The sequence below is a fragment of the Taudactylus pleione genome, unplaced genomic scaffold (assembly GCF_031769625.1).
Source record: "Taudactylus pleione unplaced genomic scaffold, aTauple2 ptg000671l, whole genome shotgun sequence".
Lineage (NCBI taxonomy): Eukaryota > Metazoa > Chordata > Amphibia > Anura > Myobatrachidae > Taudactylus > Taudactylus pleione.
The window spans coordinates 9,597,153-9,617,778 of record NW_028285073.1 but is presented as its reverse complement, the minus strand read 5'-3'; the positions used below and the strand labels follow the sequence as shown (position 1 = coordinate 9,617,778).

At 47.3% G+C, this 20,626-nt stretch overlaps 1 protein-coding gene across 2 annotated transcripts in view; it reads left to right on the top strand.

The window, feature by feature from the left end:
* The first annotated feature begins 10,195 nt into the window (after window positions 1-10,195).
* Window positions 10,196-20,626, top strand: part of RCN2 (reticulocalbin 2) — a 33,978-nt gene continuing 23,547 nt past the window's right edge. For both annotated transcript variants that reach the window (XM_088455747.1, XM_088455746.1), the window contains exon 1: window positions 10,196-10,381. In XM_088455747.1, coding sequence (XP_088311873.1) covers window positions 10,372-10,381 — 10 coding nt within the window. In that variant the 5' untranslated portion in view covers window positions 10,196-10,371. The remainder of the gene's footprint in view (window positions 10,382-20,626) is intronic.

Here is a 20,626-nt window from a genome sequence, read left to right as displayed (position 1 = left end):
GGAATGGCGAGCACCTCAGATGCCCTGCATTTGCGGATGAAAATTATTTCTCTACATCATGAAATTGTAGAGTGTTGTGTGCACCGGGTGATCCAATTGAGCAATGTGGTTGGTTTGCACTAATAAAGACATTTGGGGTCTACATTTCAAAGGCCACCCCAAAATAAATGAAATATTCCTGCCTCAGATGTCCTGGTATGAGCATACGGTGAGGCCCTTCAGCCTCCCAGCTGTATTGTGTATGGAGAATTGTGTCGTTTATATTTTGGTTACTGTATTGTAATGTTCTGTGCACCCTGTCCTGTATGTATGGCGCTGCTAACCACTTGTGACGCCCTATAAATAAAATGTAATAATATCTGAGAAACATTGATGGTTTGCATCCATCAACAGCTGTGGGTAAGGATGGACATCGGAAGACCACCATCAAATGATGGCTGGGCTTCCACTATTGATACTTTCGATGTGATGTTAACTAACCATCGCATCAAAAAAAGCGACAGAAAAAAAAAATTCATATTAGTGCATGCACGAAAAAACTGTTTACACATGCACACTAGCACCCCGCGGCCATTCCTAGCGTTCCCGCTAGGCTGTTTTAGCGGGGAGCGGCGCCCTGCCCTCCTTCTGGAGGGCAAAAAGCGCCCTGCCCTCACAGCCTGCGGGTACCATCTTCACCCGCGGGTGGAGAAATGTGCGATGACCCGGTCGCCGCCGGTGAATAGACGCCGGGCGCATGCGCCCGGCATCTATTCTCACTGTCTGCAGCGCTTGGGGCACGCCCCCAAGTATGACGAAAAAGGGGACGCGTCTTATAGACACGCCCCCTTTTCATTGCCACGCCCCCTTTTCGGGCGCGCACACAAAGTTGCCCTCTCTAGCTCCGGCGCCCTGCCTGCCGCCGGAGCTAGAGTGAACACTACATTCCCGATATTAAACAGTTGAATTCAACTGTATTTTAGCATCAGATGGCTATCGCTTCCACACTATTTGAAGGTGGCCAACATCTGAAAGCCACCATCGAATGGTGAAAACACTACCATCAAAAGGAAAACATCAATTGTTGTGAAACATTGGAAACACAATGTCCATCCCTAAAGCTGGGTACACACAATAGACAAAATAATGGACGATTTGTCGCTTTGGATCGAATTTGAACATCAAATCGACTACATTGTTCTGTGTGCGCCTGCTCCCATACGTCATTATTATTATCTATTACCAGTTATTTATGTAGCGCACACATATTCCGCATCGCTTCAAAGAGAATATTTTGGCCATTTGCATCAGTCCCTGCCCCAGTGGAGCATCCCTACCGCATGCTCACACACATAACACTAGGATTAATTTTTGTTGGAAGCCAATTAACCTACCAGTATATTTTGGAGTCATTTGTTGCATCTTCAGATCTGCCTGCAGCGCAGGGCAATCTGAAGAACTGACGGCCGACAACCGTGGTTCTGGATGCGGCGGGGGAACGACACATCAGTCGGTCGTACACTGGATCGTGCAGTGTGCACCAAGCATAACAGTGGGCCAATCAGGGTGGTGCCAGGGTTAGCCCCCTGCAGCCGGGGCTAAACTCCATCCCTTGTGCAGAGGAAAAACAAAATAAAAATCCATCCCTGCCTCACATTGGCAAATCAGCCGACCATCGACGGCAAATCGACAATGGCCATATTCCCTAGTTGTTGTTTTTTTTTTAATGCTGCGTGCTGTGCATACACTTGCCTTTACAGTCCTCAACAAGCAGGACTGTCATGCCAAAAACAAATTCTGATTTACAACTTGAATAAGTGCAGAAGACAAGCAGGATTTACTGAACACTGGCGGTGAGGATTAACAGATAGACAGTAAAGGGGCCTATCCATTAGCAGATAGATTGAACGACTGAAACGATATATAGTTCAATTTATCTGCTATGAATAGGCCCTGGACGATGAAAGGTGCGCACTGCCGTGGCCGATAGACTGAATCTTTCATCTCTCCAACATGTTGGTCAATTATCGCATATCGCTGCCAGATATTAGAAATATCTGGCAGTTTATATGCAGTAAACGTCGAAAGATATTAGCAGCAGCTACAGAGAAAAAAAATCCACTCCCTGAATGAGGTCATGCGATATCGTTCATCTTAGATATCTTTCTACACAGCCACCGAAATTTTCAATAGATATCTTTTGTCTTTCATCTTTCAGAAAAACATCTGCTAATGGATAGGCCACTTAAAAAGGTTGACAGGGTCTGGATAGACACCAATGTTAGACATTCAATAGGTCGACATGTAAGGCCGACAGGTACAAATGGTCGACAGGGTCAACATGAAAATGGTCCACACAAATATTTTTTAGCCCTAATCTTCACCCTAACCCTCCTCTTGGTCCCTAACCGTCAGGGTAAGAGCCTAAACCTAACAAACAAAACCATGTTGACCATTTTTGGAGCGACCTTTTGACCATCAAACATTTATACCTGTCAACCTTCTTTCATAGCGACCTTTAGTCCCAGTCGACCTATTGTCTAATGCGACCCATACACGGTGCGATTTTTTTTGTACGATGTGGACGATTTCGATCAATCGTGCACATCGTGTGTTGATTCTGTATGTTTACAATGCCGATGCGCGTCACCGCTGTCGTATAGCTGGATCGTAGATCTTACGGCAAAACCGTAAGATTGCGATCTATTGTATATTATTATTAACAGTTTCTTATATAGCGCAGCATATTCCGTTGCGCTTTACAATTGTCAACATTGATAGAACAAAACTGGGTAATAACAGACAGATAAATACGTAGGAAGGCCCTGCTCACAAGCTTACAATCTATAGGATAATATGAGATATGGTAAGAACTTACCCTTGTTATCTCTATTTCTACGAAGTCCATAGGGTTCCACAGGATACCTTGGGGTATAGGTGATGACGTCAGTCTTCAGGCACCACAGAGTTAAAGTTTTCAGCCTCCCAGGATGCATCTGGGTCCCTCTCCTATACCCCGCCCCCGGGCCAAGGCATCTCAGTTACGTCACAAGCCATAGGCCGGAGGAGGAGAAGAAAGAGAGAGAAGAAAAAAATCTAGACACTCACAAGAATCACATTCTCACCATAGGGAGACGGAAAAAACGGTGACCAGAATAAAGCCCATCTGCAGTACAGGTGTGACAGGGCGGGAGTCCTGTGGAACCCTATGGACTTCGTAGAAATAGAGATAACAAGGGTAAGTTCTTACCATATCTCATATTTTCTACTTCAGGGTCCATAGGGTATCCACAGGATACCTTGGGGATGTCCCAAAGCAGTATCCTTTAAGGGTGGGGACGCTCCTGTGCTGAGAGGAGAATCCGCCGCCCGAAGGAAGCATCCTGAGAGGCAAAGATGTCAAAAGCGTAATACCTCACAAAGGTATTGACAGAAGACTACGTAGCAGCCTTGCAGATCTGAACTGCAGAGGCACCACGTCTAGCTGCAAACGAAGGACCCACAGACCTAGAGGAATGAGCCCTCACCAAGGAGGGAACTGGAAGACCTTCATGAAGATAAGCTTCTGAAATTGCCATACGAATCCAGCCTGCCAAAGTCTACTTTGAAGCAGGCCAACCCTTTTTACGGAAGCCATAGAGGACAAACAAGGCGTCCGACTTCCTAAAAGAAGAAGTGCGATCAACATAAATTCTCAATGCCCGCACAACATCCCAAGTGGCGTCACCCACTGAAAGTCCAGGTGAATTGAAAGCCGGCACAACAATTTCTTCATTGATGTGAAAACTGGATACCACTTCGGGAAGGAATCCCGGACGAGTGCGAAGCACCGCTCTATTCCTATGAAAATTCAGAAAAGGGGGTCTACAAGAGAGAACCCCTAAATCCGACATCCGTCTGGCTGAGGCAATGGCCAGAAGGAATATGGTTTCAGCTGTAAGCCATTTAAAGTCCACTGAGTCCAGTGGTTCAAACGGCGGTCCCTAGAGAACTCTCAGGACCACAGCCCAATTCCAAGGCGCCACCGGTGGAACAAAAGGTGGCTGAATGCGAAGAACACCTCGCATAAAGGTGTGCACATCAGAGAGCGCAGCAATCCTACGATGAAACCAGACTGACAGGGCAGACACCTGCACTTTCAGAGAAGCCAGGTGAAGCTGAATCCAGTCCAGCCTGTAGGAAAGCCAACACCCTAGACAGGCGGAACTCCCTAAGGGAATAACCTCTAGGTCTACATCACCGGAAGAAAGTATGCCACACACGATGGTAGATTCTTGCCGAGGAAGGTTTACAAGCTCTTAGTATGGTTTGCACCACGGAGCTAGAAAAACCCTCTGGACCTTAGCATGACCGTTTCAACAGCCACACCGAGTCAGGTCCGGGTGAAGACAAGGACCCTATGACAGCAGATTCGGTCGTAATGGTAACCTCAGAGGAACGTCTACTGACAGACTCTGGAGGTCGGAGAACCAGTGCCGTCTGGGCCACTCGGAAGCTATCAACAGTAGCGTACCTCCTTCTTGATTTGAATTTCCGTAATACCCGCGGAAGAAGGGAAAACGGAGGGAAAAGGTAGGCAAACTGGAACATCTACTAGACGGACAGGGCATACACCAGAGACGCCTTTTCGTCTCATGTTCGAGACCCGTACACCGGCAACTTGTTGTTGTGCCGGGACGCCATGAGGTCTATCTCTGGAAGACCCCACTTGTCCACCAGACTCCGAAAGACGTCCTGGTATAAAGACCACTCTCCCGGTTCCTCCTTGCTGGTTTAAATAGGCCACCGTGGTGGCGTTGTCCGACGGGACCTGCACAGGGTGACCCTGGAGAACCGGCTGTGCCCGCTGGAGAGCTCTTGACACCGCATGGAGCTCCAGAATGTTTATTGGAAGCTCCGCTACCGCCCGAGTCCACCTGCCCTGAAACAAGTGTGGACCCGTGACAGCTCCCCAGCACCGGAGACTGGCGTCCGTTGTTAACAGGACCCAGTTCGCCACCCAGAACGGGCGTCTGCAAACACCAGGTTAGAGACAGGCGAACATCCGGAGTGAGCCCCATCGTCTGGGACTTGAGACACTGAGGCAATCCATTCCATCTGGACCGGATCAATAGCAGCAGAGGTTTGGAGTGAAATTGGGCGTACTCCACCATGTCGAATACCGACACCATTGAGCCCAATAATCTCTTTGCCAAGTGTGTCGACACTCGACGACACTGCAGACAACTGCGCACCCTCAACTACAAAGCAAGGATCTTTTCCTCCGTCACAAAGATCCACTGCTGCCTGGAGTCCAATAAGGCCCCGAGGTGCAGGATCCTCTGAGACGGTGTGAGAGTGGACCTCTGCCAGTTTGTCAACCAGCCGTGACGTTGCAGTACCGCAATCGTCAGATCCAGATGGTGTAAAAGAAACTCTGGAGACCCCGCTATCAACAGGAGGTCGTCCAGATAAGGCAACAGTCGGACTCCCTGCGTCCGCAGGAGAGCCGCCATGACCGCCATGACCTTGGTGAATACCCGTGGAGCAGTCACCAGGCCAAAAGGCAGTGCCCGGAACTGGAAATGTTCGTTGCAGATTGCCAATCTGAGGGACTGCTGATGGCGCAAAAAATAGGGACATGCAGGTAAGCGTCCTGGATGTCCAATGACACCATGTAGTCCCCTGAATAATGGACCGCAGGGTCTCCATCCGAAACAGAGGCACCCTCAAGGACTTGCTGAGGGCCTTTAGATTTAGTATTGAACGGTAAGACCCATTGGGTTTCTGCACCAAAAATAGAATGGAATAGAAACCCAGGCCCCTCTGCGAAATTGGAACATGCACTGCGACCAGCATCGGGCGAACTGAAGCAGGCGCCCCCCACTTTGGGGTCCCCCAAAAGGAGGCCTGGACCGTCAGGCCGCAGGTTTGTTATCTGACCTAGGAGCCGGACATCTGGTACTCCAGACCTGATTCTTGGGCTTGGACAATTTCTTGGCCCCAGCCTGCCGTGGACAGGACTGTACTTTAGGCCTACCTTGGGCCCTGTGAGGCCAAAAGGACGACCCACCAGCACTAGAAAGAATCGTAGCAGACAGAAGACATGCAGATTTTGCTGCTGCCAACGTAACTACAATTTTGTCCAGATCTGGACCAAATAGTACCTGTCCAGACCTTCTAATCCCTTTTTGGAATCTGCGTCCGCTTTCCAAGAACGCAACCATAAGGTGCGACGAGCAGCCACGGCTGCAGAGGAGATCCTAGAGGTGAGCATACAAATATCTAAGGCCGCTTCATTAATGTAAGTGGCCGAGTCTCGGAGATTGCCCACCAACTCGGTCTGTTCAGCCGAACAGTCAGAGTCCAAAGACGCCTCCAAATTATCCGCCCAGCGCTCCATAGCTCTGGCTACCCAACACACGGCCAGAGCCGGTCTGGATGCTTCCCTGCAAGGGAATAAACGGCTTTGAGGCAGATCTCCACCTTGCGGTCAGTGACATCCTTCAAGGATGACATCGAAGGCATAGGCAATGTGGCACTTTTGACTAGGCGTGTGACATGTGAATCCACTTGCGTAGGGGATTCCCGCTTAGAAAAATAATTGACCGCAAACGGATAAGCCACGGCTAAGCGTCTCTGGGGCTGAAACCGTTTACCTGGATTTTTCCACGCCTCCTCTAAATGATCCACTAATTGATCAGAAAGAGGGAACACCGTAGCCTCACCCTTAATATCCTTAAAAAGGCATATATGAATGTGGCCACCAAAGGATCAATATCCTCAATAACTAAAGCCGAGCGGACCGCTCGAATAAGACCAGGGATATACACCTTGGACTTAGCGTCCGGCTCTTTGGTACGGAGAGGTTCTTGGTCAGATAGATCCAGAATCTCCCCATGATCTGACGTCTCATCGTCATCCCCATAAGGAGCAGATAAAGACGCCACCGGCCGTTATGAGGCCGCAACACAGACTCCCCCTGTAAAACATCGGACAAATGCTGAACCGATGTAGTTAAGAGTATTAACCCACGCAGGCTCCGGAGAAACCTGGGAAGGGACAGGGAGACTGTGGGGTACCATCAATTGTCTCGGGAACTCCCGCATGGGTGACGACACCACTGACTGCTGGGACAAACCCGTCTGGGTAAACGCAGGTGGCGGAGCTAGCTGGCCCACAAGGGTTGTAAGCGCCTTAGCGAAACAAGCCCAGGGAGTTTCCTGTACCGGGACCGTGACCATAATCGGCCGTGACAGTGCCAGGCACTGGGGGCATAACCCCTCCGCGTTACCCTCTCCCTCCGCTATTGGTACCTTACATTTAGTACACATGAGCTGGAGAGGAAAATCAGTCTCAGACATGATGGTAAGTATGTGACACTCACACCTATACGTATTGGTATAGTGTGAATAACACCCTGCACACCGCGCACCGCAAGGGCTTTGAGCAGAGCAAGATCAGGGACAGTAATAAAGCTGACAGTAGAAAGTGAAAGTACAGACAGCAGGCTAGCAGTTCAGTCACATACAATGCAGAAGAAACAAATCCCTGCACTATTAGCGCTGATTCTCAACTACTCAGACCCTCAGGCTGGTAGGACTCAGTGCTGCATACACTGACCTGTGACAAACAGAGGAGAGGTATGCTGGGGGACCCAGACCGCAATGCCACCGCTCACAGGCTTCCAGCAGTGTTCACCATGCTTTAAAGATGGCCACCGAGGAGCAGAAGATGAAGGAGGCCGGCCTGGGGAGGACAGCTGACACACTGTGGCCAATCAGGCAGAGCAGAGAGGCTGTGTGCAGCAGGGGAGGCGCCGGCTGTGAGACAGGGAAAGTGCGCTCCCCTGGCATGCATTTAACCCCTGGGACGCCGCAGCGCATGCCGCTCAGCAGCGGCCCGCTGTCCCAGGGGGTAGTGGAAGCGCAGGTTGGTCGCCTGGCTCCACGCTGCAGCCAGTCCCCAGGGAGCCCCCTGCCTGGGGACTCAGGACCATGTGACCAGCAGGGACCCACCGCGGGACCCCGCTGCTTACCTGCATCCCCTTGGATCCGGCCATGGTCCAAAACATCTGGGGACACCGCTAGCCGTGACCCCAGATGTCTACCAGCATCCCCAGATCAGTACCGGCGTTCTGGTACCGGCGGGGTGTAGGGGAGACGGCATGGACGTCAGTACTGACTGTCCATGCTGTACTCCCAGATGTGCAGCCAGCGCTGCCTTTAAAAGAAACTTCAGGGGCTCTTCATAGCCCGCCTCTGCACAGTGCCTCCGACTCCGGCCAGGCACCGACGAAACTGAGATGCCTTGGCCCGGGGGCGGGGTATAGGAGAGGGACCCAGATGCATCCTGGGAGGCTGAAAACTTTAACTCTGTGGTGCCTGAAGACTGACGTCATCACCTATACCCCAAGGTATCCTGTGGATACCCTATGGACCCTGAAGTAGAAACAATGTGATACACGGTGTCGGAACTCCCGGAGACAATGGAGTCATTTGCCGCTCCGGGGACAATGGCAGGTGGGGAGTTTGACTGGGGCGGTACACCTGTCAAACCGTAACACAGGTGTCCTAAGGCGAGCTCAGGGAGGACAGAAACCTCCCGTGGAGCAGAAGGGCACTGCATGGAAGAGCGCCGCTGATAAGCGGTCCACCTCCATTGGCGTAACTACGGGCCGTGCAGGGGGTGCACCCCCCATATGCCGGGCGCCCGCTGAGTGTGTTACCAGCGGGCGCCCAGCTCCTTCTCTCCCGACCCCCCCGGCACCAGTCGGAGCTCACTCCTGAGCTCTGGCTGCTGGGTCCCGCAATGCACTATGGGAGTGACGTCATTCCCATAGTTCCGAGGAGAGGGAGCCGGGGACGGACGGCAGCAGCACTGGAGCGGGGTTCAAGGTAAGTATTGTTTTTTTTGTTGTGTGCGTATATGCGCGAGCGGGTGGTGCTCACTACAGGGGGCACTTCAAGGGGCATTACTACTGGGGGCACTACAGGGGCCCTTACTACCAGGGGCACAACTACTGGAGGTACTGCATAGGGGAACCATTACTGGGGGGCACTGCATTGGGGGACCACTACTGGGGGAACTGCATAGGGGGGCGACGGCAGATGGGGCTGGCATAGGTGCTGGGGGGGATGGTTAATTTAAAAAAAAAATTGGGGGGGGGGCACCAAGATTTATCTTGCCTCCGGGCACCTGGAATGAAGTTACGCCACTGGTGACACACATGTATGCATCGTATTGTAGGATCATAACGATCAATCGTACACCATTTGACCAAATCGTATGGAGAAATCGTACAACACATCGTGACGTTTCTAAATCGCACCGCGTATAGCCGGCTCTACATCCGGCGTCTATCTATTGTTGACCTTTTTACTATCTCTACAGTCCAGTACCCAACACTGGCCAATATCAATAACAATGACAACTGAACGTCACCTTTTAAGGCTGATTCATTTTATGGGCAGCACAGACGGTGTAATGGTTAGCGTTACTGCCTCACAGCACTGAGGTCATGGGTTCAATTCCCACCATGGCCCTACCTGTGTGGAGTTTGTATATTCTCCCTGTGCTTGCGTGGGTTTCCACCGGGTGCTCCGGTTTCCTCCCACACTCCAAAAATATACTGGTAGGTTAATTGGCTCCCAACACAAATTAACCCCAGTGTGTATGTGTGTGTACATGTGATAGGGAACATAGATTGTAAGCTCCACAGGGGCAGGGACTGACGTGAATGGCCAAATATTCTCTGTAAAGCGCTGCGGAATACGTGTGCGCTATATAAATAACTGGTAATTTTAATTCTCACTAAACATGGTGCTCATATCCGCCCTCAGTCCCGGGCTTGTCCCCGCCGCCCGTCTCTCTGTCTCTGAGGCAATGACATCACCACAGGCGCCACACACAGAAGAACAAAGAAAGCGCGAGAACAGAAATAACAGAGACTGGGGGGGGAAGGGGAGGCGCGGCCACGCGAGCTCACCCCGTCCTTCGGGAACGCGCTCCGTCAAGAGCCGGAGTACGCGCCGCTGGGCGCGCCACTACTGTGTCCCCGCCCACTGCGAGTAACACCCGTCCAATCAGCTCGGCGGACGTCACTAGTGCAGAGTGAAGAGAAAGCGCCTTGCTCTCTGGAAATCAGTCTCTGTTGTTCTACTAGGCCGCCGCCGCTGGGGTAGATGCGCGCTCCCGCTCGTCTCGTCGTCATGAGAGCAGTTGGGTGTGTCAGGGACGTGGGAGCTGGGCGTGATGGCGTATGGCAGCGGGTTATTAGCTCGGTCTGTGTGGTAGAGCCGAGACACGGCGCTGTGCGATGCGTCACTAGAGCCGCCCTGATGTGGGTGACTAGTGTGAGAGAGCGCTGAGGGGGAGTAACTAGGATGGACTAAAAGAGGCACTCTCTGAGATATGGCTGACGGTAGGGATACCAACCAGCGCCATCTTATGACTGCTGAGTCACGTTTCCCCGCACACCGTCCGTTTTCACTCACACAGCCCGGCCACGGCACCCCGTCCTTCACCGTCACAGGGATTGTCATTATCACTGTAGCTGCACACAGGAGTAGTGAAGCTTTCTCTGTGCTTCTGCCTTGTGTGGAACTACAAGTCCCAGTTTTTTTTTTTGTTTTTTTTTTAGTTTTATATTTTAAGTGTTACTCCACAAAAAACTGTAGTACTGTTGGGTCTTCAACCTTTGGCCCTTCAGCTGCTGTGGAACTACAGATCCCAGGATGCCCTGCCGCAGTTTTAGCATGCTGTTCTATCAAAACAGTGGCAGGGCATGCTGAGATTTGTAGTTCCACAGCAGCTGGCGGGCCAACGGTTGAAGACCATGTGAAAAAGTGGTCCTTAGTATACGTTAGCTGGGTGCACTATATACTGTGACTGTAAGAAGGATATGGTAGTGCTCGTAGTGCACCAACAGCTGCATTACCACATTCTATCTAATCTCACTCTATGGAAAAGATTAGAGATGTAATAGAACTCAGATGGATGCAAAAATGTGTATACTCATACTTTATCTACCCCCGGAGGAGTGGGGGAGGGATACAATTTGTCACGATGTGCCTCTAGGCATCAATGCAAATTCCCAGCTTGATCCAATGTGTAGGCCAACGCAATGTGCAGTGTCATATGTCTGGTCCAGCCATTGAATCATCCCCTATTATAGGATTGGGGACCATAGCAATCAGTGTGTGTATATACTCTGGCTGTGAAGCTGGGTTCACATTAAAGCCCCCATACATCAGAGATGGATTGCAGCAATCGTGCAATTTGCAATCGATTGGAAAAGGGAAAGATTTTTTATACACAATCGATTGCAAATTGCACGATTGCTGCAATCCATCTCTGATGAATGGGGGCCTTTAGACAATGTGTACCCAGTGATGCGGCCGGTACACACTAGACGATCCGGCTCCCGATATGTCTGCACCAGCCGCATCCTGCTGCAAGGGGTTGTCGGTCGTATTGTTATGTTGAGCTGCACGTAGGGCCAACCTGACAATGTGACTGGCGACCAAACGGGAGTGTACATGGCCTGACATGGAGCGTAGAATTGCAATTTTTGCAATATATTGGACAGATCCGTTAGATCGGCTGAAATATCGTCTACGGTTTACCCAACCTAAGGATATGGTGGTACTTGTTGTTTCTCAATAGCTACAAAATTATGGTGCGCACACACGGTACGATTAAAATGGATATGAACGATATCGATCGTATAGTTATCGTTCATATTGTGCATTTTTCAGTGCCCACCTGCGATGCGCGTGATCGTTTGGACGATATTGATATTGTCCATGCATGCCAACCTGCTCGATATCGAGAAGGTTACTATAGGGATTGTTGATCGCGGGTCGCTATAATCATTGGTAAGTTGATGGTGTGCTGGATGATCAATATAGATCATCCAGCACACCAGGGAGGGTGCAGGATGATCAGCCAGCTATATTGTATTGCTGGATGATCGCTCCGTGTGTACGGAGCTTTACATCTTCCCATATCCTCTTTCGGTAAGATTAGGGACTTCCTAGAACTGGAAGTTAACATGTAAGGCTATGGTGGTACTTGCAGTTCAACATCTGCAGAATCAAATCACATTTTACCAAAGATCGGACACTTTGATTAATAAGTTGGTTGCACTGTGTATACTATCTCTTTAAGGGTATGGTTGTACTTGTAGTTCACCAACTGCTGCAGAATTACATCTGGACTAATCCCAATATATGGTAAATGTGGAAACGTCTAGAAATCAGCTGAGCGCACTATGTTTAAACTGCAATTTAATACACTATATAAAGGAGCATGAAGAGTATAAACAGGCTTTCCTAGAGGAATTCCAGAATAGAGCACACATAAATTTAACAGCTAGAACATGTAATTAAAATGATGCATTACAGGGATGTAATTTTCCTGTTTTTGATTTAATGATTTAGATTACATGAATGCCAGAAAGTACTACAAACTGTATTGCTGCTTTTGCTTTTTACTGACAAAATCTGGCGCATACAGTATTGTGTATATTTTTAATGCCTGTTTTTTTTTTTGTTTTTTTTTGGGGGGGGGATGGGGGGATAAATTTACATGTTTATTTTTCAGCTGCATATTTGCTACATTTGGTCCCTGTGTGATACAATTGTACTCTTTGTAGTACATTAAATGGAATGCCAGTAACGGGGATCATGAATGAACTGTGGTCACCTTAAAAGCTTATCTTTGGATACTGCCTGTTCCCAAAGGCTCCTGAGATTTGTTTGGCAGAGTTAAAAATTACTTTATGTAATAAATGCAAAATGGGCAGAAAAAACATAATTTTCAAAGATGAGTCGCTGCAACCTGCTGTGCCATTTTGTTTTTGACCCCCTTGCGTGTACAAATCGTCAGATGTAATAAATTGCAATTGTACAAATCACTGCAAGGGGTGTCTGTGACCAGAGTGATAGCTGCAATCACTGCTACAGTAAAAAAACAAACAAAAAAAAACATTCTCCTTCTTGACCGGGCCTAGACCGCTAAGGGACCTCCTTAGAAGTTCAGGGGGGGTCTGGATATTGGTTTGGATCCCCACACCTAGGGATTCCTGCGCCAGTACTAAGTAGCATCGGTCCCACTCTGGTACTCATGGCTGAAAAAGGTGTATGTCTCTCCTAATCAATAAAATCTTTGTCTTTAAAATAATAATCATGCCCCCTTATCTATGTCTCTGTGCCCTTGTTACTCATAAAATGAGTCTCTGCCCCCTTTTTTTTCATAAATACTATTTTGCCACCTTACTGTCTGAGAATGCCAGTTCTCGTAACTTTAACGTGTGTTTTGAAGTGAGAACCTGCATTCTCCGACTAAAGTAGCGGCCTCGAGGCTGTTAGTGCCACGCGAGAACTGGCATTCTCCGACTTAACTGCTTCCTATCGGAGTAAACATTGCGGTGAATTGAATTTCCCCCAATGGCTACAGTGCACAGGTCAAATGTCAACAATAGAAGTTTTAGGCTTAAAATTGGTTGTTGACTTTATGTACCTGTCAATATTTCGTCAGCGTTGACATTCTGAATATGTTGACATTATTGTGTCATATATATATTTTTTTTTTTATCGTGTAGTGGATATGCACCTGAGTAAACCTAAACTGAACAAATGACATAAAAATAGAAAATAACACATAAATATATATATAATTGACTGTCAACATATCATACTGAAACTGGCTTGACCAATATACAACCTGTGGCACTTAAGCTGGGTACACACTTAGCGCCAGATTTGGTAAGCTATACACACACACACACACACACACCAATCGGACACCATTCAATGATGGAAGACACCTAGTGCTCTCTAGATAAGGGTACTAAGTAGGCAGCAAAAATGCAGATGAAGGAACCCTAGTATGCTTCAATATACTGAATAAACAAATGATAGAAATTGCACCTCTGAAACTGATGTGGATGGATCTAGTTCATCATACTGTGCAGTGGATATTGTGCCCTCACTGAACGACATCCCTCATCCCTGAACATGCACAACCTGTCAATATCGGCAGGTTGGCCTGCATTTTCAGGCGATGACAGATGCCAGTAACGGCCAGCGGGACCGTGCATCGCTGGTCGTTGCCGGCATATTCACTGCACGATTAATGAACGATGGCGATGTTGTAATCGTTCATTTTTAGCGTGTAGTGAATATGCACCTAGGTAAACCTAATCTGAACAAATGACATAAAAATAGAAAATAACACAAATAAATAAAAGAAAACATGCATACAAATTTACTTCCAGTTGAAAACTAATAGAATCTTATTGATAATTTCATGAGGTAGTAGTCATTGTCAAAAATTTTAAATACAGGTTGAGTCTCCCATATCCAAATATTCCGAAATACGGAATATTCCGAATTACGGAATAATTTTGGCATGACTGAGATAATAAAACCTTTGATTTTTGATGGTTCAATGTACACAAACTTTGTCTAAGGCACAAATTATTAAAAATATGGTATAAAATTACCTTCAGGCTGTGTGTATAGGGTGTAAATGAAACATAAAATTATTTCATGTATGTACACAAACTTTGCTTGAGCCACAAAATTATTGAAAATATTGTATAAAATGAGCTGCAGGCTATGTGTATAAGGTGCATATAACACATATATGCATTCTGTGTGTATATTGGGGTCCCATTCCCAAGATATTTCATTATGATATGCAATTATTCCAAAATACGGAATATTCTGTTATCCAAAATACCCTTGGTCCCAAGCATTTTGGATATGGGAGACTCAACCTGTATATATGAATGGGTAGCCAATTAGAGAGTGGCGTCCCACAATTCTAATGCAGAAGATGTCTGTCGGTAAATGATTTGCAGAGGATCTTCAAAAGGTGGTAGTTCTTTCTGCAGCTGAGTAGATTTTGATGTGGGTACCCCTAGAGTGCACAGGCCAATGGACTAGTGTACGGGCGGGGGGGACTGACCGAGGGGTACCGGTGTCAGGACCCTGCACTGTCTATCTAGAGGACAGGTAATCAATGATATGCCTATGTGTAAGCCTCACCCTGATCCAAAACCTCTAAAACGTAGTATCAGTCTGGGGAGGGGATGTCCCTAGTTTTTAAACCCTACAAGGGCTATCCGCCAGGCACTTCCTCCTAAACTGCGTCTTACCTTGGTTCACCCACGGGCGTCCCGACCTCCGTCTCTTTCCATTGCCAATATATTTATAGTACATCGGTGGGTGTGTACATCCGATGTGTCTGCAAACGACGTTGTTCACATACATATTGGATTGGCCCTGCAGCGCAGCAGATGGGTGATATATCTGAAAGATATCGGTCATCTCCTGGTAAGTACGTGCACCCCGCCGATCACCCTTACACATGCTGCATGGACCTGCCGATGAGTGACATGTCAACTGGGCAGGCATTTTAAATGCCTGCCCAGTGATGACGTCAAGCCCTGGCACATTGGGCAGACGATTGTAAGTGTGTATGCACAAACCAATCGTCCGTCGACCTAGTGTGTACCCAGCTTTACCCTGTCAAGGATGTATGATAATGTGATAGATGTGACGTTGCATGCTTGGTTGGGATAGATTAAAAATTTTAGTATATCCATTTCTTTAGCTTCCTCCTTTGCTTTAATACAATGTCTACGCTGTCCCCAATTGCAAAATAAGAATATAATTTTAAAACATTATTTATTTTTTATTACCAGTTATTTATATAACTCACACATATTTCGCAGCGCTTTACAGAGAATATTTGTCCATTCATATCAGTCCCTGCCCCAGTGGAGCTTACACTCTGTATTCCCTACCACATACACACTAGGGTTAACATTTGTGTTTGGGGCCAATTAACCTACAAATATATTTTTTGAGTGTGGGAGGAAACCGGAGTACCCGGAGGAAACCCACGCAAGCACAGGGAGAATATACAAACTTCACACAATTAGGGCCGTGGTGGGAATCGAACCCACGACCTCAGTGCTGTAAGGCAGTAATGCTAACCATTACACCGTATGTGCTGCCCAACTTATCAATGTCAAGCACAAAACAAAACTTCTGGAAATGTGGCTTAAATGATCAGACTAAAGTCGGGACAGGGCAGACACAAAGCATAGTAAATCCGTGTTAAGCTGGCCATCCATTATATACAATTTTCTGTCAGATATCTGTCCAATCTGGCAGGTTGGAATGAAAACCTGGTAATGTATGGGAGCAAATGACAATCGTCCATTTGCTCACAAACACTGGAAAATATCCCAAAATGGGTGTTCAGACAAATAGGTTAAAACACACCAATTTGAAAAAAAAATTTGTCCTTTTTTCAGTGTTTAAAACCATATGATCGACACTCATTTGCTCCCATACATTACCAGGTTTTCATTCCAACCAGCCAGATTAGACCGATATCTGACAGAAAACTGTATAGTGGATGGCCAGCTTAAGGCTTTAATTGGGATAGGCAATAAAAACCTGGTCTTTGGGGGCGATTCAACTCTGTGTGCTGTAAATACCGCCGGGAAGTTCTGGGAGCCAGTCGATTCAGCGTGCTGTTAAGTCCGACTAAAGCCTCTTAAGTCAAAGAATGACGGTTAGCGCAACTAAAGCTGGGTATTTAGTTGCGCTAACCGGCATTCTCCGACTATATTCCCGGCCGCAAGGCTGTTAGCACCGTGCTGAGCCGAAAAACAGCCTCGCGGCCGGCACATTAGTATGATTTCTGTTGCACCCTCAGGAGAGGGTGCAAGAAGAAATCTTTTAGTCGGACTTAACTGCGCTAAATTGAATAGCTCTGGGAACTCCTTACCGGCGCCATTAGCAACGAGCTGAATGAAATCGGCCTTTTAGTATTTCCAACATACAGCATACTATATTATAATGGTGAGGCACATCCATTCAGCTATGTACCTAAAAGTGCTCAATTCAACCATGTGAAACACTATAGCTATAAAAATGAAACTTTCACATTTTGTAATTTTATCTCATGTAATTAATATTGATTTATTCAGCAATCTTACCACTGATCAACACAAATTAAAATAACTTGATAATACAAAGCAGAACGTAATTAATTGCAAAAGTTTTACACTCTTCGGGCCAAATTGAATAGCCCACAATTTGTGAGAGCTGGCATGATTCTGGTTAGTTAGTCGCTAGATTTAAAGCGGCAGTTTAAAGGCAAACCAACCTGGTTATACCTTTATACTATTTGCCGTTTTTAATCTAGTGACTATCTCACTTGCTCCCGCAAATTGTGGGCTATTATTATTTTGCCCTTTGTTTTAATGACTGTTAGCAGTAGCTGAAGTTACAGCTGTGAGTCTCTTTGGATCTCTATTAGCATGCCGGGCTTTGCACTTAATATTCGTGCCACTTAAAATTTTGAGCTTAAACCTGCTAGCAAGCGGCTGTTTCGTATATATACCCCTAAGGGGCATATTCAATTATAGTGTTCACTCTGCCTCCGGCGCGAGGCAGGGCGCTGGAGCTAGAGAGGGCACGTTCGTGCGTGCGCGCGACCGAGAAGGAGGCGTGGTCATCGAAAAGGGGGCGTGTCTATAAGACGCGTCCCCTTTTCGTCACTCTTGGGGACGTGCCCGTCACTCTTACGGAGACGCCGGGCAGCCCCCAAGCCCTGCAGAGAGGGAGAATAGATGCCGGGCGCATGCGCCCAGCGTCTATTCTCCGGCGGTGACCGAGTCACCGCACATTTCTTCACCCGCGGGACACTGCAACCCCCGGGTGAAGACGGTTCCCACAGGCTGTTAGGGCAGGGCGCCGCGCCCCGCTAAAACAGCCTAGTGGGAACGCTAAATTAGAAGTGAAAACTCAGTTGCCAGACTTTTCGCCGTCGTCGGAGGTTTTGGCTGCGATAAAGTATAATGCTCGTCCCCGCGTATCCCCGTATTCAATTTTAAATCGTCGGAAAGGTAATCAGCGAAAAGTGCTGTCATTTATGGGGAAATCAGCCTGACAGTCCCCCAAAAGATGCTCTGACATGGGGGTTCACTATGGGTACCCCCAAATAGCCCTGCTAAAGGTATTTGGGGGTCTTTAAATGGTCTCAATAGGTGCTATTTAGCGTCTTTGGGAAAGTGGTGAAGAATAGCATTTAGCAACTTAAAAAAAAAACCAAGTAGTCCCATCAAATTTGGGTACATGAAAATGGGTACTAGCATATTTTAAAGTTGCTAATGTGAAGTTTTAAAAATCCACCTTCCGCAACCACCTGCAAACAAGAAAATACCTGGGGCATAATTGGGGACCCGGCCTCAGTCTATTTCGCTAGTTTTAAAGTTTGTCCCCCATCTTTTTTTCACCCCCAAAATGAAAGTACTGTTTTTGGGGTGTCCTGTGGAACAACTTTTTTTTTTTCAATTTTGTCACTGATTACCTTTGGGGGACTGTCCAAGGTGTGCAGGGTGGTTTTTGGAAGTTTGTACCCCAAAACCCCAATTCTGCAGGGTTTTTTTTGCCACCTATTCGTAGGTGATACTTTTTCGCAGGGTCTGATGCACTGACTTTTGGCACCGGCGAAAAGTCGAACAAATTGAATACAGGGATAAGCGAAAATGATGTTATCGGTGATAAAGTATCCCCAGTAACTGCATTTCGCAGCCTAATTGAATATGGACCTAAGTGTTGAAAGGTGTGATATTTTAAGGTAATTTCCCCATTAAGTATAATACATTGACCATTCTAGTCTCTCCACTGATCTTTAAGTAAAAATAGCGTAGACTTTGCACCTAATGGGATAGACACCAAAGTGTGGCCATACTGCTTGCAAAGGGGACGAGTTGCCAGCAGCGGTCACAACTCAGCCTTTTCTCTCTGCGGACTTGCAGATTTTTGTACACAGACCTGTCAGACAGACAGATGTCAGGAGTGTTTTATGCATGATCTGTGTGAAGCCATGGTTAGTAAGTTTAGGAGTTGATGGTCCCTTTTAAATGGGTTTCCTATAAAATGATTGTGATCTTTTCTTATGGGCTCCTCTTAGGAATATTTTGCCCTTTCACATTGTCCAATATAAGGTTTGCTCATAGTCACCATTAGTGAATAGAATTAGTGACTGAAGATGGTGAAAACGGCCATTTGGTTAGGTTGAGATGTGGTAAGGACCATTATCATTTCCATTATAACCTTATGGGAAAATAGGTGGTAAGGGCCATTACCATTATATATAATCAGTAATTTGGAGTTGTGCACCTGTGATTTATCTGTTTCTATGCCATTACCATTATACCCTTATGGGAAAATAGGAGTTTGATACATGGTACTATACACTGAAATGCCAAAAGCCATGTGATAGATGCCTAGTATAGTTTAGGAACCCCTCTAGACTGGGGAAGTGCAGCAACTTGACGTGGTATTGATTCCACAAGTGGATGGGAGACCTTTGGAGAGATGTTGACCCATACCGTCTTGCTAACTTCCCACAACTCTGATATTTGTAGATGCAGGATCTTGGGTGCAAATTGACCTCTCCACCACTTCCCATAAATGCTCCATTGAGTTCATGTTAGATGAATGTGGTGGCCACACCATTTGTGGGAACCCTCCAGAATGCTCCTCGAACCAATTTTAGGCAACTTGGGATTGATCACATGGTGCATTATCCTGTTGGAATATTCCATTGTTGTGGTGGTACATGAAGTCCCTGAAGAGCTGCAAATGGTCATCAAGCAATGCAACATATCAATATTGGTTACCTGTTAATGACATGTTCAAGCGGACCCAACCCATGCCACGTGAACACATCCCACACCATTATGGAACCGCCATCAGTCTGCATGGTCACTTGTTGACAACTGGGGTCCGTGACCCATCGGACCATGTCGCAAGTTACCAGTCCTCCAGGGTCCAATTAGCGATGTTGCAAGCCCAGGTGAGGCACAATGTCCGGTGCCGTAGCTTTAACAGGGGCACTCTGGTGGGTCTTCTGCTCCCATATCCCATGGAAGCTAAAGAACGTTGCACTGACCTGCTGGATGCGTCTGGCACCTCCTGTGTTGAATTTGGATGTGATTTCATCTCTTGTGGCTTGTCTGTTACCACGGACAATTCTGGCCAGATGCCGCTGGTCACGATCATTAAGCACCTGTGGTCGGCCACTGCGCTGTCCACAGTGGGTGGTGGTACCTTCCATGAGGAATTTATTCCTGGTACAACTGTAACCCTGTCTGCACAACTTTGGAAATGGAATGTCCTATCCATCGGACACCCACTATCATGCACCGTTTGAACTCCGATAATTCATATCGCCTTGCCATGAGCAGCCTCGCTGGTGTTCAAACTGACTCACGAGATGTCAGATTACAAATGATGCAGGTCTGGGCATTTCCAAGATGTCACAGCAAGGTGAAGCCACCTACCATTACCTTTTACATACTGCTATCGCAAGACTTTTGGCACTTCAGTGTACACTGTCTTAATTCTCGTCTTACATTTGCGAAGGCTAATGCTCATGAAGCCGGGCATAACAAAAGCTTTGCTCATCTCAGCCTCCACAGAAATCCGATGTAACAGTCCAAAGTCAAGGTTTTAAGGATATCCATGCTTTACCATAGGTGACTTAATTAAAACCTCAGTCAATTTGATTTAACCACCTGTGGTCAACCATGGATATCTCTATAACCTGAACTGTTGGGGTGCCTCGAGGA